Source organism: Mobula hypostoma, chromosome 28, assembly GCF_963921235.1.
Source record: "Mobula hypostoma chromosome 28, sMobHyp1.1, whole genome shotgun sequence".
Lineage (NCBI taxonomy): Eukaryota > Metazoa > Chordata > Chondrichthyes > Myliobatiformes > Myliobatidae > Mobula > Mobula hypostoma.
The window spans coordinates 22,690,387-22,711,761 of NC_086124.1; the positions used below are offsets into that span (position 1 = coordinate 22,690,387).

The 21,375-nt window shown below is 53.4% G+C and overlaps 2 protein-coding genes across 2 annotated transcripts in view; one reads left to right on the plus strand and one right to left on the minus strand.

Annotated features, from left to right (window-relative positions):
* LOC134338753 (membrane-associated guanylate kinase, WW and PDZ domain-containing protein 2-like) overlaps positions 1-2,880 on the minus strand; it is a 63,582-nt gene extending 60,702 nt beyond the window's left edge. Inside the window, exon 1 of the mRNA XM_063034798.1 lies at positions 2,753-2,880. The gene's annotated coding sequence lies outside the window, so the exon portion shown is untranslated. The remainder of the gene's footprint in view (positions 1-2,752) is intronic.
* A 3,165-nt stretch (positions 2,881-6,045) lies between these two features.
* On the plus strand, positions 6,046-21,001 carry gpkow (G patch domain and KOW motifs). Its single transcript, XM_063035242.1, has 11 exons — positions 6,046-6,326; positions 8,832-8,992; positions 12,758-12,897; positions 13,537-13,643; positions 14,478-14,682; positions 16,109-16,241; positions 16,538-16,664; positions 17,753-17,876; positions 18,432-18,501; positions 19,730-19,815; positions 20,402-21,001. The coding sequence occupies exons 1-11, from the start codon at positions 6,163-6,165 to the stop codon at positions 20,531-20,533; spliced, it is 1,449 nt and encodes a 482-aa protein (XP_062891312.1). The 5' UTR covers positions 6,046-6,162; the 3' UTR covers positions 20,534-21,001.
* Positions 21,002-21,375: the final 374 nt, after the last annotated feature.

Consider the following 21,375-nt stretch of genomic DNA (forward strand, 5'->3'; position numbering starts at 1 on the left):
TGACCTGTTTGGCATGGGTGGCCCTACCAAGAGCTAAAGCACAAGGCCTTGACTCCAGCCAACATCGCTCTTCAGGTCATTGGGGCAGGCAAGCCTCCAAGCCCAATGACAAGGTGGTGGTCCTCTTGGAGGAATGTCTTCATTGAATAAGAGTTAATTAGAGGTCTATATCCCCACATGGGATGTTTTGAACTCACTGCCTTATGCTCATGGAGATATCCAGTAAGAAATAAGGCCTTTTGGTCCACTGAGCTTCTGCTAACCCAGTTACACCAACCCCATTATATTGTAGACCATAAGACATAGGAGCAGAATTAGGCCATTCCACCATTCCAGTATGGCTGATTTATCATCCTTCTAAACCCCACTCTTCTGCCTTCTCCCCAGAACCTTTGATGGCCCACACCAATCAAGAACCCATCAACCTTCGCTTAAAGTATAACCAGTGACTTGGCCTCCACAGCGGTCCGTGGCAACAAATTCCACAGATTCACCACCGTCCGGCGAAAGAAATTCCTCTTCACCTCTGCTGAAAGGAGGACCTTCTATTCTGAGGCTGTGCTATCTGGTCCACGACTCCCCACGATTGGAAACGTCCTCTCCACGTCCAGACTTTTCAGTATCCGGTAGGTTTCAATGAGATTCCCCTATCATTCTTCTAAATTCCAGCGAGTACAGGCCCAGAGCCATCAAACGCTGCTCGTACGTTAAGCCTTTCACTCCCAGGATCATTGTCTTGAACCTCCTTTGAACCCTCTCCAACATCAGCACACCTTTTCTGAGATAAGGGCCCCAAATCTGCTCACACTATTCAAGTGTGGTCTGAACAATGCCTTATAAAGCTTCAACATTCCTTTATTTATATCCAACCGCATGCCGGCCCAGATGGGGTGAATGCACACAGTCCTTACGATCCGGCTGTTCCGTACATGGAACGAGCTGCCAGAGGAAGTGGTTGAGGGAGGTACATGAACAACGTTGGACAGGCGCGTGGGGGATAGGGGCCAAATGCGGGCAAGTGGGACCGGCTCAGATGTTAATCTTGGCTGGCGTGGACCAGATGGGCCGAAGGGCCTGTTCCCACACTGATTCCATGCCGAGCAGACGTGGCAATGGTGAGGGAGTGACTGTTAAGTTTCCGAGTCAGGGGTACCCGCGTGGTGGTGCTCCCCTGCGGCCAACTGCCCTCAAAAAGAGAAGGGCAGGGTTTGGGTCACGGATGTTAATAATAGACCTGGGAGCTCAGGCAGGATTATAGAACAGTTACAGAATATGGGCAGAGAAGTGGCAGATGGAGTTTAATCCGGGCAGGTGGGAGGGCAAATGTAAAGGGACATTAAACAGCGTTGATATACACGGGGATTTTGGGGTTCTAGTCCACAGCATAAGAACATAAGAAATAGGAGGAGTAGGCCATTTGGCCCATTGAGGCTGCTCCACCATTCAATAAGATCATGGCTGATCTGGCCATGGACTCATCTCCACCTACCTGCCTTTTCCCCACAACCCTTAATCCCCCTACTACGCAAAAATCTATCCAACCTTGTCTTAAATATATTTACTGAGGTAGATTCCACTGCTTCAATGAGCAGAGAATTCCATAGATTCACCACTCTCTAGGAAAAGCAGTTCCTCCTCATCTCTGTCCTAAATCTACTCTCCTGAATCTTGAGGCTATGTCCCCTAGTTCTAGTCTCACCTACTTTCCTGCCTCTATCTTATCTATCTCTTTCATAATTTTATGTTTCTATAAGATCTCTTCTCATCCTTCTGAATTCCAGCGAGTACAGTCCCAGGCGATTCAACCTCTCCTCATAGTCTAACCCCCTCATCAACCTGGTGAACCTCCTTTGCACCACTTCTAAAGCCAGTATATCCTCCTGAAAGTGATAATGAAGATGTGCTTGTCTTTATTAATCGAGGTACTGAGCTTGAGAATCAGGAAGGTTTCAGAAAGATGTCACTAACTTGCAAAGAGTGCAGAGGAGACCGAGGATGTTGCCAGGACTTGAGGGACGGAGGTTGGTCAGGCCATAACTTTATTCCTTGGAACGCAGGACGCTGATGGGGTGGCCTAACAGAGTTGTATAAAACCATGAGGGGCACAGATAGGGTGAATGCGCAAGGCCACTTTCCCCAGGGTGGGGAGAATGAAGAACCAGAGGGCAATTGGGTGAGAGTGGAGGTTTAATAGGGACCCAAGGGGCAACTTTTTCACGCAGAGGGCGGGCTATGTGGAAGGAGCTGCCAGAGGAAGTGGTTGAGACAGGTACATGGACAATATATCAAAAAAACTCTTCTAAGAAATGCTGCGAGGGAAACGCGGGTGGAAATCTAGGTCGGCATGAAAGAGTTGGGCCGAAGTGCCTGTTTCGGAGCAGTTCTGTCTCTATGACACCACGTCCCTGGTGCAGGTCCCATTTCTGCACGACTATCCATACTTCCCCATCCCTCTCCCGTTATCCGCACCCCCCACCCTCCCTCCTCTCTCCGTGGCCTCTCCCGATCCATTCGCCAACCAACCCCCACGGCAGAACCTCCCACCTCCTACCTACCCCACCTCCGGAGCGTCCGAGGGGAGGATGGTGCTTGCTCCGAGAGGGAACGGTGGACGATGCACAGCCGGGGAGATGCAAGCGAAAATTTGCAAACTGGATTGATTCTCACATATTATTGACAGGAATTTGCAATTACTGACTTAGGACGTGGAAGGGAGCGGCTGCAGTGCGGAGGGACGCGGCCCACTATTTACCTGCAGCGGAGGATGCTTCAACCCCGTCTCCTCCGATACCTTCCTGCCTTCATCCCCAACCATTGCCCAGCGGCCGATTGACAGGTGGTGCCCGGGGAGAGAGCCGGGGAGGGCGTGGCTTCCAGGTCTGTCGATCAAGAAGAGCCACGCCCTCCGCGTGGACCCACCCTCACCGCTATTGGGTGGTCTGGGAGACGTCCCGCGGTTAGGCGCTCCATTGGATAACACGCCTGCCAGTAGTCAGCGGGCCAAGCGGCATAACAGCGACCTGATACTCCATTGGATAGCGTGCCTGCCAGTCTTCAGCGGGCGGGGTAAACATCCCGAGATCCGGCGCCCCATTAGCCGACGTGCCTGCCAGTCTTCAATGGGTGTCGTCACCTGATAGGTCGATGCTCGGGAGGCCGGGCGGGAGAAGGAAAGGGGAAGTATCCGGGGAGCTTGAGGACCGAGGGAGGGTTCGGGGACCGTGGTACGGCGAATGAGGGCCTGCAGGGCCGCCCGTGTAGTCAGCGGGACCGGGGATCCGGGCCCGAGGGAAGGTCTCTGCCAGTATACCCAACATGGCGATGCCGCCACGTCTCTACGCATGCGCAGCCAGTGATGTTTGCAGACCGTGATTAATTTGTTTGAAATACCATCGCGCTGATGCTCGCATCCAGGGTGATCAAAGGTCTGGGCTCCCTCCCCTAACTTCTTCCTTCGCCGTTTACCTTTTGCACCGATCACCACCCAGTTTATCACACAGTACACACTGTTCCAATCTTGATAAGGGTCTGAGCCCGAAATGTCCACTGTTCATTTCCCTCCATGAATGCTGCCCGACCTGCTGAGTTCCTCCAGTATTTTGCGTGTATTATTCTCGATTAACAGTATCTGAAGAATCTATGGTCCAGCTCTGTCTGGCATTCTTTGCAGAGACAACACTGTGTCTTAGGCACAAATATACAAGTTCTATTTTAACTTCATCAGTCCACAGGACTTGTTTCCAAAATGCATCAGGCTTGTTAAGATCTTCCTTTGAACCTTTAGAATAGAACTTTTTGGCTGCAATGAGCAAAGGCATGTTTGGAGAAGAAAGGGTGCAGAATTTCATGAAAAGAACCCCTCTCCAACTGTTAGGCACGGGGGTGGATCGATCATGCTTTGGGCTTGTGTTGCAGCCAGTGGCACGGGGAACATTTACTGGTAGAGGGAAGAATGAATTCAATTAAATACCAGCAAATTCTGGAAGCAAACATCACACCGTCTGTAAAAAAGCCGAAGATGAAAAGAGTGAACACGAGGAAAGCTGCAGATGCTGGAAATTCAAGCAACCACATCAAAGTTGCTGGTGAACGCAGCAGGCCAGGCAGCATCTCTAGGAAGAGGTACAGTCGACGTTTCCGGCCGAGACCCTTCGTCAGGACTAGAATTGAATTGATTTTATTACTTACATTCTTCATATACATGACGAGTAATAATCTTTTATGTTATGTCTCTGTCTAAATGGCAATATAGTAAATTTTAATAAATAATATATACAACAGGATAGTCAATATAACATAGAAAGACAATTGAATCACATAGTGGGTAAATGCTGTCTTCCTGATGTTCAGGAGAGTCAGTCTATTGTATCCGATGTGACTATCAGCCACTTGAACAAGAAATGTGAAGGAAATCACAGAAATTAAAAGTATACAGTAAAGTTGGGATGGAGTTCGCAACGCGGCCGCCATACGCGGCAGAGTACTTAGACCATCAGACACAGCAGCAGAATTAGGCCATTTGGCCCATCGAGTCTGCGCTGCCATTCAGTCATGGTTGACATATTTTCCCCTCCTCGGTCCCACTCCCTGTCCTCTGCCTGTAACCTTTGATGCCACAGCCAATCAAGAAAATATCAATCCCTGCTTTAAGTACACCCAATGACCTGGCAGCATGTGCTAATAAATTCCACAAACTCACCACCCTCGGGCTAAAGAAATTTCTCCGCATCTCTGTTTTAAATGGACACCCCTCTATCCTGAGGCTGTGCCCTCTTGTCCTAAACTCCCCCACCGTGGGAAACATCCTTTCCACATCTGGTCTGTCCAGGCCTTTCAACATATGAACGATTTCAATGAGATCTCCCCTCATCCTTCTAAATTCCAGCGCATACAGGCTCAGAGCTAACAAACATTCTTCATATGAGAAACTTTTCATTCCCGGAATCATCCTTGTGAACCTCCTCTGAGCCCTCTCCAACGCCAGCACATCTTTTCTTTGATGAGGAGCCCAAAATTGTTCACAATACTCAAGGTGAGGCCTCACCATCACATCCTTGCTGTTAAATTCTAGCACTATTGAAATGAATGTTGACATTGTATTTGCCTTCCTCACCACCAACTTTACCTGCAAGTTATCCTTCAGGGTGTTCTGCACAAGGATTCCTGAGTCCCTTTGCGTCTCAAATTTTTTGGATTTTCTCCCCATTTAGAAAATATTCTGTACATTTATTTCTTCTACTAAACTGACTATGCTTTTACCAACATTGTATATCATTTGCCACTTTCTTGCCCATTCTCTTAATCTGTCTGCAGCCCACCTGTTTCCTCAACACTATCTCTCTGTCTTTGTATGATCTGTAAACTTGGCAAGACAGCCACCTATTCCATCATCTAAATAATTGAAAAACAGCATATAAAGGTGCGGTCTCAAAACCGACTCCTATGGAGGACCACTAGTCACTGGCAGCCAACCTGAAAATGATCCTTTTATTCCCACTCACTGCCTCCTATCAGTCAGCCAATGCTCTCACCATGCTAGTAACTTTCCTGTGATACCACGGGCTCTTAACTTGGTAAGCAGCCTCATATGTGGCACCTTGTCAAAGGCCTTCTGAAAGTCCAAATATACAACATCCACTACATTCCCTTTACCCATCCTACTTGTAATCTCCTCAAAGAATTCCAACAGGTTTTTCAGGGAGATTACAAGTAGGATAATTAAAGGGGATGCAGTGGATGTTGTATATTTCAATTAGCTTTGTATTAATAGTTCAATAGTATTAAGTGTTGTTTGGTAACTGGAAAGACAATATAGAGTACTTTGCAAAAGTCTTAGCTATATATATGTACAGTATTGTATTATGAACAAAGTTATTTGAATTTATATTTGGAATTCTGTTAGGAATAAAAATTATTTTTAAACTATCTTTCTAAGTATACAAAATCATACTAAAATATTTACAAAGGGAGGGAAAGAATTGTCAAGAGTTTCAAGGTCCATTCCAAACCCCGTACTCCACAGGTTGCTGGGAATTGTAGTTCATGGATCGGAGGCTGCCGGGATTGTAGTGCGGTAATAGCTGTGACTACGTTTCCCGACGTGCATTGCGGCATCCGCGCCTGCGCCCTGCGTGTGTCCAGAGAGGGCCCGGGACAGAGGCGATGGAGCAGCCGCCGGAACCGCAGCGAGAGGAGCCCGAGGCTGAGCGGGGACCCGTCTCCTTCGGCTTCACCCGCACCGTCAGCAAACCGCGGGTGAAGGAGGCAGTGGAGTCGGAGGCCGAGAAGGAGACGGTGACCGGCGTGGAGGGCGGGGAGGTGCTGAGGTGAGCAGCGGCCGGTGTCCGGGGGGTGGGGGGGAGATCGGGGTGAGACCCAGGGTCCGAGGTGGGGATCCGGGTAGGTGGGGGTGAGACCCGGAGTCCGGGAGTGGGAGAGACCTGTGCTGGTGGATTGAGGGGGCGAGATAAGATTGGGGTGATCGATTGAGGGGGAGACCCTGGGTGGAGGGTGATGAACTGGGGATGAGCCAGAGTCCGAGGAGGTGATCGGGGAGGGGGCGAGACCCTGAGTCCCGGGAGGGGGAGTAACCCACAGACCCGGGTGGTGGATTGAGGATTGATGGGGGGGGGGCAGATCCAGAGTTTGAGGAGGAGATTGGGGGAATGAGACTCAAGAGTCTCCGGAGGGATCGGGGTAGAGACCTGGGGTGGTGAATTGAGGGGATGACAGAATCAGAGAAGATCAGGGTTGGGGGAGGGCGAGCCCCACAATCCCAGGAGAGGGAGAGGGAAGTGTGAGGGGAGGGTTCTGTCCCTCGCACACATTCTCTTCCCCCAGGGCCCCCTTCATCCTAATCCACCCCCCCATCCCATACACTCCCTCACACTCAACTCCCTCTCCTATCTCTCAATACTCCCTCTTCCTCCCTTTGCACATCCTCTGTCATAAATAACCCTCCACTAAATTTGCTCTTCCCTGAACTTAAGCAACGATGCTCCCCAAATCCATAAACAAACCCCCCCCGCACGCCCTCTACAAAAAACACCCCCTCCCCTTTCTCCACGTCCCAGCTGTAATTATCTTTTCTCCCTCCATCTAAATTCTATCCCTCGGCATGTCCTTCCACCCCAAGGTGCTTCCTTTTCTCTCTCCCTCCCACATTTCTGAGGGTGTGTGAGAGAGAGGGAAGGTGCTGTGTTTATGTGTGGACGTGGGAGGGAACCGGAGCGCCCGGGGGAATCCCACGGGGACACGAGGAGGGAGAACGTGCGTATGCAGTTTGCACGTTCTCCTTGTGACGCCTTGTGTGTTTCCCCCATGGGTGCTCCAGTTCCCTCCCACATCCCAGCGAATGTGTTGGGTTAATCGGCTGCTTCCTGGGGTGTATGAGATAGGGGAGTGTCAGTGTGGACACGAGGGGGAGTTGATGTACATTTGTAGCAGAGCCTGGTTCCGGGGCCACGGGGATTCAAGAGGGATAGAGGTTAGTAGGAGGACGAGAGCATTGGGGAGTGTTGGGGCTGAGAACGTTCAGAGATCTGTGGCAGGGTTGGGGAGAGAGTGCAGAAGAGGTGCGAGAGGAGAGGGTATATCTGCATGAGGGACAGAGGATTTACGGGAAGGAGGGAGGGACAGAACAGGCTCGAGGGAGGAAGGAAGTCATTGGGTATAAGGGACGGAGGGTGGGGTGTGGGAGGGAGAGGAAAATGGGAGAATCTCATGATGGACGGGCCTGCTGATGGATGGAGAAAGGGAGGATGTTTTTTATAGAGAGAGCGCTGAGGGCAGGGGTCTTTTATGGACTGGGGAGCATCATTCTATAAGGTTGGGGGGGTATTTAGTGAAGAGCGTGTTGAGGGGTATTAATGGCAGAGGGTGTGCTAAGGTGGGGGGAGGTATTGAGGGATAGACAGAGGGTGTATAGGACAGAGGGAATACTGAAGGGGGATTTAGGATGAAGGGGTGCTGGGGGGGTAAGGGAATGTGTGTGAGGAACAGAAGATGGAAGGAGTGATAAGGTGGGGTTTGGGAAAGAGGGATAGAAGTTAGGAGGGAAGACAAGAGAATTGGTGAGGTTGCATCCGCCTAATTTGTGTCCATTCCTCTCTGATTTCCTCCGCTGACCCATGTCTGTCCCTCTCTCACTCCCCCGCAACTAACTGACCTCTGTGCCTTTCCTCTCCCTTCCCCCACTGACCTGTGTCCGTCCCCTCCCTTCTTCCCCGATTGAACTGTGTCTGACCTCTCTCCCTTCCACCATTGACCCCATTTGTGCTTCTGTCTTCCCCTGCTAATCTCATGTGTCTGTCTCCCTCTCCCTTCCCCATTGTCTTGTGTCCGTCTCCCTCTCCCTTCCCCATTGACATGTGTCCGTCTCCCTCTCCCTTCCCCATTGACATGTGTCCGTCTCCCTCTCCCTTCCCCATTGACATGTGTCCGTCTCCCTCTCCCTTCCCCATTGACGTGTGTCCGTCTCCCTCTCCCTTCCCCATTGACATGTGTCCGTCTCCCTCTCCCGTCCCCATTGACGTGTGTCCGTCTCCCTCTCCCCATTGACTTGTTTCTGCCTCCCTCTCCCTTCCCCATTGACTTGTTTCTGCCTCTCTCTCCCTTCCCCATTGACTTGCGTCCGTCTCCCTCTCCCTTCCGCATTGACATGTGTCCGTCTCCCTCTTCTTCCCCATTGACTTGTGTCCGTCTCCCTCTTCGTTCCCCCATTGACTTGTGTCCATCTCCCTCTCCTTTCCCTCACTGACCTGTGTCCTTCTCCCCTCACCCTTTCCCCCACTGACCCCATTTGTCTGTCTCCTGTCACTTACCCCCGCCAGCCTAAAGCCGCGGGAGAAGCCCCGGGAACTGATCGTGCCCCTCATCCGGAAGAACCGTTGGCACAAGCCGGATTCAGGGGCCATAGCGACGGAGGAGAAGGAGGCAGGGGAGCAGGAGGACCCCGAGGTGCTGTCCAAGGCCGTGCAGGAGCTGATTGAAGGTGCGGAGAGTGGACTGGTGCCTGATTTGGGTGGAGTGTCCGCAGACCCCCTCAGGGCTGGCACTGTGGGTGGTGGGTGTGCCAAGGGTCCCGGTGAGGATAAGGCTAATTTTTGAGAGTGACCTACCTCCACTCTCCCACTCTGTGTTTGACCCTGGACAGAATGAGAGTCTGTTCCTCCTCATGACAGATCCTATGCCGGGCCACGGACAGACAGCTTGCCATATTGGCACTGAACCACAATCAGCAGGCTCCAGTACTCCACCGATTTACCGCCCTTTGGCTATAAACTTCCTGGGTGGCAGTGTTAGCAGTGAGGAGGATGCTAAGAGGATGCAGGGTGACTTGGATAGGTTGGGTGAGTGGGCAAACTCATGGCAGATGCAATTTAATGTGGATAAATGTGAAGTTATCCACTTTGGTGGCAAAAATAGGAAAACAGATTATTATCTGAATGGTGGCCGATTAGGAAAAGGGGAGGTGCAACGAGACCTGGGTGTCATTATACACCAGTCATTGAAAGTGGGCATGCAGGTACAGCAGGCGGTGAAAAAGGCGAACGGTATGCTGGCATTTATAGCGAGAGGATTCGAGTACAGGAGCCGGGAGGTACTACTGCAGTTGTACAAGGCATTGGTGAGACCACACCTGGAGTATTGTGTGCAGTTTTGGTCCCCTAATCTGAGGAAAGACATCTTTGCCATAGAGGGAGTACAAAGAAGGTTCACCAGATTGATTCCTGGGATGGCAGGTCTTTCATATGAAGAAAGACTGGATGAACTGGGCTTGTACTCGTTGGAATTTAGAAGATTGAGGGGGGATCTGATTGAAACGTATAAGATCCTAAAGGGATTGGACAGGCTAGATGCAGGAAGATTGTTCCCGATGTTGGGGAGGTCTAGAACGAGGGGTCACAGTTTGAGGATAGAGGGGAAGCCTTTTAGGACCGAGGTTAGGAAAAACTTCTTCACACAGAGAGTGGTGAATCTGTGGAATTCTCTGCCACAGCAAACTGTTGAGGCCAGTTCATTAGCTATGTTTAAAAGGAAGTTAGATATGGCCCTTGTGGCTACAGGGGTCAGGGGGTATGGAGGGAAGGCTGGGTTCTGAGTTGGATGATCAGCCATGATCATAATAAATGGCGGTGCAGGCTCGAAGGGCCGAATGGCCTACTCCTGCACCTATTTTCTATGTTTCTATGTTTCTATGTTTCCTCCTCATCTCTGTTCTAAATCAACATCCTTGTATTCAGAGACTGTGCCCTCTGGTGCTAGACTCTCCCACTATAGGAAACATCCTCTCTGCGTCCTCTCTATCAAGGCCTTTCAATATATGTAGTGTCATAAGACGTTGCCAGTCACGCTCTTTCCTTGACCGTGATTGCTGTTGGCAAAGTCTTTCTACTGAAGTGGTTTCCTGTTGACTTCTGGGCAGTGTCTTTACAAGATGGGTGACCCCAGTCTTCAGAGGCTGTCTGCCTGGTGCCAGCGGTCACATACCCAGGACTTGTGATCGGCACCACCTCCTCCCACAGTTTCACGTGACCTTGATCCGGGGGGAGGCGGGGTGGCTGAGCCTTGCCCAAGGGTGACCTGTAGGCTAGCAGAGGGAAGGAGCGCCTTACACCTCCTTTGGGGGAGATGTATCTCATAGAACATAGAATAGTACAGCACAGTACAGGCCCTTCAGCCCACAATGTTGTGCTGACCCTCAAACCCTGCCTCCCATATAACCCCCCCACCTTAAATTAAATATACCTGTCTAGTAGTCTCTTAAACTTCACTAGTGTATCTGCCTCCACCACTGACTCAGGCAGTGCATTCCACGCACCAACCACTCTCTGAGTAAAAAACCTTCCTCTAATATCCCTGAACTTCCCAACCCTTATGTTAAATCCATATCCTCTTGTATTGAGCAGTGGTGCCCTGGGGAAGAGCACTGGCTATCCACTCTATCTATTCCTCTTATTATCTTGTACACCTCTATCACGTCTCCTCTCATCCTCCTTCTCTCCAAAGAGTAAAACCCTAGCTCCCTTAATCTTTGATCATAATCCATACTCTCTAAACCAGGCAGCATCCAGGTAAATCTCCTCTGTACCCTTTCCAATGCTTCCACGTCCTGCCTATAGTGAAGCGACCAGAACTGGACACAGTACTCCAAGTGTACTACCCTATCTACCTGTGAGATTTTCTCTGTAGAAAACTTTGGCAGGAACAGACTGTGAATGTTCACATCATACGACACTTCACAGAATGATGATGTCATATAACACAGCACAGAATGATGATGTCATATGGCACTGCACAGAATGATGATGTCATACGACACAGCACATGATGATGATGAAAAACGACCTGTGTACACAGGGTGGTTCATATATGGAGCGAACCATCAGAGGAACTGGTTGAAGCAGGTGCATTAACAACATTTCAGTGACACTTCACCAGGTACATGGATAGTAAAGGTTCAATAGTCTTCTCAATAGGGTAGAAGCTGTCTTTGAGCCTGGTGGTACATGCCCGCAGGCTTTTGTATCTTCTGCCCGATGAGCGAGGGGGAGAAGAGGGAGTGTCCAGGGTGAGAGGAGACTTTGATTATGCTGGCTGCTTTACTGAGGCAGCAGGAAGTACAGGTGGAGCCCATGTGGTAGGAAAGCAGAGGAGGGATTTGGGCTGTAGGTTTAGACTGGGGGCACCGGGAACACTCAGCAAGCCAGGACGGAGTCATCCACTCAATCAGCACCCTGCCCACCCCCTGAAATGCTCCCTCCTTCCATCTGTACTCTATACAGAACACACCAGGGCTGGGGAATTGAGAATGAGAGATTGGGTGAGAGAGGGGCAACTTTTTCACCCAGAGGGTGGTCCGTATATGGAAAGAGCTGCCAGAGGAAGTGGTTGAGGCAGGTACAGGAACAATGTTTAAAAGAGATGGGTATGTGGATTGGAAAGCTTTGATAGTCTTCTGACAACGGGATAGAAGCTGTCCTCGAGCCTGGTGGGACATGCTTTCCGGCTTATGTATCTTCTGCCCAGTGGGAGAGGGGAGAAGAGAGAATGTCCGGGGTCTTTGATTATTCTGGCTGGTTTACCGAGACAGAGGGAAGTGCGGACAGAGTCCATGGAGGGGAGGCTGGTTTCCGTGACATGCTGAGCTGTGTCCACAACTCTCCGTGGTTTCTCACAGTCACGGGCGGACCAGTTGCCGTACCGAGCCGTGATGCATCCGGATAGGATGCTTTCTGTATTCATCGTTAAAACTTGGTGAGGGTCTATGCGACCAATATTCTCAACATTCCCAGCAAATTCACTGCCAAAGTTCAAACAAAATTTTATTATCAGAGTGCATATATGTCACCATCTACAACCCTGAGATTCATTTTCCTGTGGGCAAACTCTGCCAATGTATAGACTAGTAAGTATAACAGGACCAATGAAAGGCCGCCCAACTAGGGCGATCAGCGGTGACTCGGTTTCTTCCCAGCTGGGGCTGGCTGGGCAGGAGTGGATGGGTTGCATTGGTGGGTGGGGAAGGTTTGGGTTTCAGTGGCGGGGTTGGGGGCAGGTTTGGGTTTGTATCGGTGGCTGGGGCAGGTTTGGGTTTGTATTGGTGGCTGGGGCAGTTTTGGTGACGAGGTGTGGGGGCAGGTTTGGGTTTGTATCGGTGGCTGGGGCAAGTTTGGGTGACAGGGTGGGGGGGGGTTGCAAGTGACCCACCGATACTCTTCTCAACCTTTCTGCTCTTGCGCTGCCCCGGCCGCAGAGTCCCAGAGGTACCAGGAGAAGTGGAAGGAAGGCAGCCGGGATGACGGGACCCTCAGCATCCCTCTGCTGATGCAGAACCAGGCGCCCCATGGATACGAGGACGGGGAGAAGGTCAACGTGGAGCTGCGGCCGGAGTCGGTGGGTCAGGGGTCAGAGATGTGTTGGGATGGGGGGAACGCTAACCTTTTTAGCAACCACTGATTTAACCCTAGTCTGATCACGGGACAACTTACAGTGTTCAATTAACCTACCAACCAGTGCATCTTCGGAATGTGGCAGGAAACTGAGCTCCCGGAGGAAAGTTGTGTGGTCTCGGAGAGAGCGTACAAACCCGTTACAGGCAGCGGTGGGGATTGGTACTGTAAAGCGTTGTGCAGGGTGAGGCCTGTGGGCAGTAGCGGTGACGAGGAATGTGCCCCCACTGCAAGAATGCAGTGTGGAGGGATCTCCCTCACCACCCGTATTGACCGCGGAGGGGTAGAGAGAACGCGAGACAGTTCGGAGGAGGGGTCTGCCCTCTTGGGAGGGGCGGTGAGAAGGGATGTATAGCCCCCCGCCCATCAATTCATGTTGACTAGGAGGGGCAGGGCTGTCCAATGTGTGAGAGGGGCTCTGGGGTTGCATCTCCTCCACTGTGGGAGGGATGTGAGGCGGGGACTTGGTGCAGTGGGGCAGGACTGTCCAGTGTGTGAAATGATGGGGAGGGGTTGTCCCGTGGGGAGGGGTGAGGAAGTGGGACGTTTCTCGCTGACTGACCAGCGCTCCCCCACCGCTCAGTCCACAGCGGAAGACTACGAGTCGGTGCCTGTGGAAGCCTACGGCATGGCCATGCTGAGAGGCATGGGCTGGAAGGAGGGAGAGGGAATCGGACGCACGTTCAAGCAGTGAGTTGGGGTGCTGGGGGAGCCCGTGCGAGGCGGGATCTGTCAGTGTGGGCGGAGTCTTAAGAGGCGGGATCTGTCAGTGTGGGCGGAGTCTGTAAGAGGCGGGATCTGTCAGTGTGGGCGGAGTCTGTAAGAGGCGGGATCTGTCAGTGTGGGCGGAGTCTGTAAGAGGCGGGATCTGTCAGTGTGGGCGGAGTCTGTAAGAGGCGGGATCTGTCAGTGTGGGCGGAGTCTGTAAGAGGCGGGATCTGTCAGTGTGGGCGGAGTCTGTAAGAGGCGGGATCTGTCAGTGTGGGCGGAGTCTGTAAGAGGCGGGATCTGTCAGTGTGGGCGGAGTCTGTAAGAGGCGGGATCTGTCAGTATGGGCGGAGTTTGTTAGAGGTCGGATCTGTCAGTATGGGCGGAGCCTGTAAGAGGCGGGATCTGTCAGTGTGGGCGGAGTCTGTAAGAGGCGGGATCTGTCAGTGTATTGGGGCCTATCAGAGACGGGATCTGTCAGTGTGGGCAGGGGCAGAACTGTCGATGTAGTTGGAGCTTTATCAGGTTGAGGGGGGAGCCAGCGTGGTAATTTCTACCCCTTTCCCTTTCTCTATTTTCAATTCTGCATTACGGGTGGGAGGGGACAGGGTCAGTGATTGGTGGGAGGCTCAGAGGTCGCAGTCATTGATTGACGGGTGGATCAGTGGGTGGGGCAGAGGCCAGGACCGGTGACTGGTGGTTGGATCAGAGGTCATGGTCAGTGACTCGCGGTTGGGCCGGAGGGCAGGGTCAGTGACTGATCGGCAGGTGGCGCCTGTGATGATCTCTGTTTCTCCCCCCCCCCCACCCCCCGAGGGATGTGAAGCCATTGGAGCAGCAGCTGCGGCCTAAGGGGCTGGGACTGGGGGCGGACCGGTCCGTGGCCCGGGACCTGGAGCCGAGCCGTCCCACCAGGCCCCCAAAACCGGGCGAGGAGCGGCCGGAGGAGGAGCCGCAGGGCCCAGCTCTGGGCAGGAAGGTTCAGATCCGGCAGGGACCCCACCGGGATCTGTACGGACAGGTAAACCAGGTCCAAAACCTCCCCTCCCAGAACACCACCCCCATCTCCCCTCCATCAGCACCCCCACCCCTCACTGCCCATGGGACAGAGCTGTAGGGTCAGGTAACCCTCCTGGGACTAACCTTCTGTCTCACACACCTGTGGGACCCTCCCCACCAAGAGCATTATGGAGAGATAACACCTTGTCGCCTCCTCTCTCTCTCTTTCTTTATAGGCTTCCGCTAGTCTCATGAGACCATGGATTTGCCCCTTGGAAGGTTTCCAGGGTGCAGGCCTGGGCAAGGTTGTATGGAAGAACAGCAGTTGCCCATGCTGCAAGTCTCCCCTCTCCACGCCACCGATGTTGTCCAAGGGAAGGGCATTAGGACCCATACAGCTTGGCACCGGTATCGTCGCAGAGCAATGTGTGGTTAAGTGCCTTGCTCAAGGACACAACACACTGCCTCACCCAAGGCTCGAACTAGCGACCTTCAGATCACTAGACCGACGCCTTAACCACTTGGCCACGTGCCAACGCTCTCTCTCCTACCCCACTAGAAACTGAACAGATAAGTAACCCCGTTTCATTCTCTCCCCCCCCCCCACCGGGTGTGAATGAAGGTCCACAAGTGTCAGCATCTCTGACGACCCATCCTGACCCTCGCGTTTCGATACCATTACAAAGAAGGCAAGACAGCGGCTATATTTCATCAGCGGTTTGAGGGGATGTGGTTTGTCACGGCAGATGTGTACAGATGTACCGTGGAGAGCGTTCTGACTGACTGCCTTCACGGTCCGGTATGGGGGTGTGGGTGGTGGTGTCGGGCTTCAGCACAGGCTCAATAGCAGCTGCATCATGGACACTGGCCTCTTCAGCATCCAGGACATCGAGGTGCGCTGCCTCGAAAAGGTGGCATCCATTATTACGGACCCCCATCACACGGGATAGGCCCCTTTCTCACTGTTACCATCAGGAAGGAGGTACAGGAGCTCCATCCCTCCCCCTCCCACTTTCAAATCCCTTACTCACTCTTCCTTCAGTTATCCTGACGAAGGGTCTCGGCCCGAAACGTCGACTGTACCTCTTCCTAGAGATGCTGCCTGGCCTGCTGCGTTCACCAGCAACTCTGATGTGTGTTGCTTGAAATTCCAGCATCTGCAGATTTCCTCGTGTTTGCGAGGTACAGGAGCCTGAAGACAGACACTCAGTGAATCAGGAACAGCTTCTTCCCCTCCGCCATCAGATTTCTGAACGGACATGGAACCCATGAACACTACCTCGACGTTTTTCCCTCTTTTTTTGTACAACTTAATAATAATTATATATTATTATTATTATTTGGTTTTTATTACTATGTATGGCAACGTACTGCTGCCCCAACACAACAAGTTTCATGGCATGTGCCAGTGACACTAAACTTGATTTTGATTCTAACTACCCCCGCAGATCGAAGGGCTGGACCCTGACAACGCCCGCGTGGTGGTACGGCTGGCGCTGGGCAACGAGGCGGTGACCGTCAGTCAGTACGGGCTGAATTACGTCAGCGCCGGAGAGTACCAGCGTTACAGCCGCGACCTGAGTGAGTTGGGGTTGGGGACTGCGCGGGTCAGAGGAGACGGGGTCGCTGCCTGCACTGGGACTGTGCTTGCATACAAGCCCCTGGCCTGCGTAACACCGAGCTCCCCTCGACAGCACACAAGGGAGCAGAGAGATAGCGTTAGAGAGGGGATGTGGATAGAGGCGCCAGTATGTGGGGGGGGGGAAGGGTGAAGAGAGACACGGGTGAGGACAGGTGCTGTGGATGGAGGGATAAGGAGGTGGTTGGAGATGGGGGAGGCCTCTCTCAGCTCAATGTCTTTTCCTTCCCTCCCACAGGCCGGCTCAGCGCCGCCCACAGGGAAAGCCAACGGCAGCAGGAAGCCACGCGGGGCAAGGAGGTTGAGAAGGAGAAACGCACAGAACACCGGGAAAGGAAGAGGAAGCATGAGGCCAGCGCAGAGAGGTGGGTCCGACCCCGCATCTGTGGAGGGAGTACTGGGAGACCTCAGTATACGAGGGTAGGACACACACTGTGAATGGTGGGGAGTGTCGAAGGATAGAGGGACCTCGGTCGACGAGGGCAGGACACACACTGTGAATGGTGGGGAGTGTCGAAGGATAGAGGGATCTCGGTGTGCGAGGGTAGGACACACACCGTGAATAGTGGGGAGTGTCGAGGGACAGAGGGACCTCAGTGTACAAGGGTAGGACACCGTGAATGGGGGGAGTGTCGAGGGACAGAGGGACCTCGGTGTACAAGGGTAGGACACTGTGAATGGGGGGAGTGTCGAGGGACAGAGGGACCTCAGTATACGAGGGTAGGACACATACCGTGAATGGTGGGGAGTGTTGAGGCACAGAGGGACCTCGGTGTACAATGGCAGGACACACTTTGTGTCAAGGGATAGAACGACCTCACACACATTGTGAATGGTGGGGGGGTGTTGAGGGACACGGGGATCTCGGTGTACAAGGGTAGGACACACACCGTGAACGGGGGGAGTGTCGAGGGACACAGGGATCTCGGTGTACAAGGGTAGGACACACACCGTGAACGGTGGGGAGTGCTGAGGGACAGAGGGACCTTGGTGTACAATGGCAGGACACACTTTGTGTCAAGGGATAGAACGACCTCACACACATTGTGAATGGTGGGGGGGTGTTGAGGGACACAGGGATCTCGGTGTACAAGGGTAGGACACACACCGTGAACGGGGGGAGTGTCGAGGGACACAGTGATCTCGGTGTACAAAGGTAGGACACACACCGTGAATGGTGGGGAGGGTCGAGGGACACAGTGATCTCGGTGTACAAAGGTAGGACACACACCGTGAATGGTGGGGAGTGTGGAGGGAGAGAGGGACCTCGGTGTACGAGGGTAGGACACACACCATTAGTGATGTTGTCGCAGGAGTGAGGAAGGGGAAGTGTGATGCGGAGGAGGATGTACTGTGGGAGGGGTTGTGCTCTGCCCCACAGGGACGGGAGGTGGGAGCAGTGAGGAAGGGGGTAGTACCCAGGCAGCTAACGGTCACTGCTCTGCCCCCACAGGGACAGGAAACGGGACAAGCGGCCGAGCAGCCCCACTCCCCGCCGCCCGTGTTGGCTGCACAGTGACCTGCTGGTCCGGCTCATCGACCGGCGCTACCAGAAGGGAGCCTACTACAACTGCAAGGTAACCCCGGCCTGGGTCACGGGGCTGGAGGTCGGAGGGCAAGGGGCAGTGACGATGCGGGGAGGGGGAGGGGGGATAAGGTGGGGGGAGGTGAAGGAGAGGGAAGTTCAGGGACGGTGTGAGGTATGCGGGGATGGGAAGGCAGGAGGGTGAAGGGGAAGATGGAGGTCAGTGGGAAGGGGGAGGGTGGGGATGAGGTGGGTGGAGGTCTGGGAAGGGGTAAGGGCAGGGCTGGGGGAAGATGGAGGTCTGTGGGACGGAGGGAAGGGCAGGGGTTGGGAGGTGAGGGGGAAGATCAGGGTAGCTGGTGACAAGTGGACATCAGCTGGTGACGGGAGAGGAAGAGAGGAGGTGGGAAGAAGGGTCGGGGTTGTGGGGGAGGGAGGGAAGGTGGGACAGTGGGGGAGAACATTCAGAGATTTGGGGTGTAAAGGTGAAGGGAAGGGGTGAGTGTGGGGAAGGAGGGGAGAGGGAAAGGAGAAGGGGACAGTGGAAGCGTATGAGCCTCCTTCCACACTGATTCTGATTTTTTCTCTCTCTCCGCCCCACCTCTAGGTCACCATCGAGGACGTGCTGAGCACTGACTCGTGTGTGTGTCGGACCGACGGTGGACGACTTCTGGAAGGTGGGAATCTCAGGACCGCGGGTGGGTGGGGAGGGTGGTGGCGGAGCACTGAGGGAGAGGCAAGGAAGGGCAAACGACCCGAGGCTGCAGAGCTGGGGCCGGGGCGACGGTGAAGTCCAGAGCAAGTGGCTGGGGGACAAGAAGGCATATGGTACACTTGCCTTCAAAGTCAGCTTGCCCACAGTTTTATTTATTGAGATACAGCGTGGGACAGGCCCTTGGAGACTCACCAACAGCAACGCACCGATTTTAACTACAGACAATTTGCAACGACCAATTAACCCACCAACCAGTACGTCTTTGGACTGTGGGACGGAAACCCACACATTCCACGGGGAGGACGTACAGGCTCCTTACAGATTGAACTCTGACACATCGAGCTGTAATGGGAGTCGCACTATCCACTACGCTACCGTGGCACCCAGGGAGCTGGTCAGCGGCACTTATTTTGGCTGGAAGTCCCTGACCAGTGATTACCGCTGTCTAAAACTCTGCTTAGGCCTTTTGTGTTCAGTTCTGGTCGCCCTGTCACGGGAAGAAGATACGGGGGGGCTTTGGAGAGGGGGCAGAAGAGGTTCACCGGGATGCTGCCTGGGTTACAACGATGAGCTTACAAAGTGAGGTTGGAAAAACTTGGGTTGTTTTCCTCCAAAGCGGCGAGGGCTGAGAAGTTGATTAAGATTGTAAGAGGGTTAGATGAGAGGCCAATATCTATCCCCCCCACCCCCGAGCAGGATCAAAATGGCTTTTTGCTGGGCGTGTCGATAAGGTGAGAGGATTGAAAGGCGTGCAGGGTAAACCTGGTACCAGAGCACCGTAGCTGTTGTCGTGTTGCTATTACAGCTCGGGCTGTCGGGGCTTGAAGTTCGTTCCCCGCGTACTCTTCATGGAGTTTGTACATCCTTGCCGTGGATCGTGTGGGTTTCCTCCTACCCTCCAAAGATGTATTGGTTAGTTGGGTCATTAGAGTTGCCAGTGTCTCGAAGGACCTGTTCCATGCTGTTTCCTGAAATAAATAGTTTTTCTTTACCAGAGTGCTGGCACTGCCAGGGTTGGTGATGGTGGAGGCAGATACAATAGAGAGGCACATGGAAGGCAGAGAACGGAGGGAAATGGGATTTATGTCAGTGTTGTTGGGTATTTGAATATTGACGTAGTCGGGTGCAACGTTGTGGGCCGAATGGTCTCGTTCCGGTGCCGTCGGATCTCACCCTCCCTCTCCCGACAGGGATTAAACAGTCAATGCTAGAGACGGTGATTCCCAAGTCGGATTCTGCTCACATCATGGTGGTGCTTGGCGAACACAGAGGCGCGGTGAGTGAGTCTGCACCCCACCCCCGCGCGCTTGCACACCCTTCGTTACCTCGCTGCTGGGGACGGGAGGGTGCTGTGTGTACACAGGGTTCTCAGTAGCTGGGCTCGGGTGCTTCACCGGACACTCCTCCCTGGACGGACGGAGTGCTGACTGATACCCACTGGTCCCAGGGACGGGAGGGAGCTCTGTCAGCAGGGCTCGGGTGGTTCCCCCACCCACCCGCCGACACTCCTGTGTGGTGCGTGTGTGTCTCTGCCTCTGTCTCTCTCTATCGCCCTGGTGCTGTGAGCGGGAAAGAGCTGGGTTGTCAGTAGCTGGGCTTGGGTGCTGCCCCTGACACTCCTGTGTGGTGCGTGTGTCTCTCTATCACCCTGGTGCTGTGAGCGGGAAAGAGCTGTGTGTCCATCCACAGTGTTGTGTGTAGCTAGGCTTGGGTGCTGCCCCTGACACTCCTGTGTGCGTGTGTGTGTCTCTCTATCACCCTGGTGCTGTGAGCAGGAGAGAGCTGTGTGTCCCTCCACAGGGTTGTCAGTAGTTGAGCTCGGTTGCTCCCCCCTGACACTCCTCTTGCCTTCTCTTTCCCAGGTGGGCCGGATACTGAAGCGGGACAGAGCGAAGTGCCAGGCGCTGGTACAGCTGCAACGTAACGAGGAACACCTCCTGCAGCTGGACTACGACACCATCTGCCACTATGTAGGGGCGTCGGGGAGCGACTGAAGGAGTCTGTGGATGGCTGGGATGGGGGGAGCGAGAGACAGTCCCAATAAACCCCCCAGCATTTCCCTCTCCACTTGTTCTTTCCATGTCTGCTGACACTCAGCGCTAGAGGGAGCCAATCGGAGTGGTTGAACTGATGGCCGCTCCTCGTCTCCACCGGGGACCTGGCCCCACCTCCCCTGTGAGGTTTTGACCCCCAATCTCCTCGGATTTGGCCCCGTTCCTCGCAGTGACCCGCTGCTCAAGCAGGGGGCCGGTACCCCTGCCCACAGATGCCCTCCTGTGGCGCTACTGTGCTACTGCAACTCAGGGTCGAGTGTGGTGGGAGAGTGAAGAGGAGTCCACACTGCTGGGTCACACTGTGGCTTCGGTGGGTTTGTATCCCCCTGCTGGCCCATACAGGACCCATATTCCATAAGCTGGTGAATAAAAGCTTAATGTTACAGACGTGACAATGTGTCTGTGTGTCTAGGGAGAGGGCTGGGTGAGGTGAGGCTGCTGAGAGAATGGGACAGTGGGATTAGTTTGGGGATGGACACAGGGCTGTGCTGATTTTCCTGAAGGTTACTTTTATCACGCGGGGAGAAGTGTGTGCCTGGGGTAGAGGCCGGTACAATAGAGGTGTTTGAGAGGCTGTTGGACAGGAATATGAATGAGCAGGGAGAATAGATTAGATGTTATCAGCTTGATTAGATCAGCAAAACATCACAGTGGGGCAGGATATACGGTGTAGATTCCAGTTAATCAGGGCAGCCGTTTATTTGGGACAAAGACTAATCATCAAAATAGATGGGATTCTAAGTTCCAGTGGGGTGAGGCAGGTAGAGCAATTGGACACGAAG

Coding starts and splice junctions, on each gene's coding strand:
- gpkow (XM_063035242.1), top strand. CDS start 6,163: ATGGAGCAGCCGCCGGAACCGCAGCGAGAGGAGCCCGAGGCTGAGCGG. Junction 16,242..16,537: donor GCGTTACAGCCGCGACCTGA/GTGAGTTGGGGT, acceptor TCCCTCCCACAG/GCCGGCTCAGCGCCGCCCAC. Junction 16,665..17,752: donor CATGAGGCCAGCGCAGAGAG/GTGGGTCCGACC, acceptor CTGCCCCCACAG/GGACAGGAAACGGGACAAGC.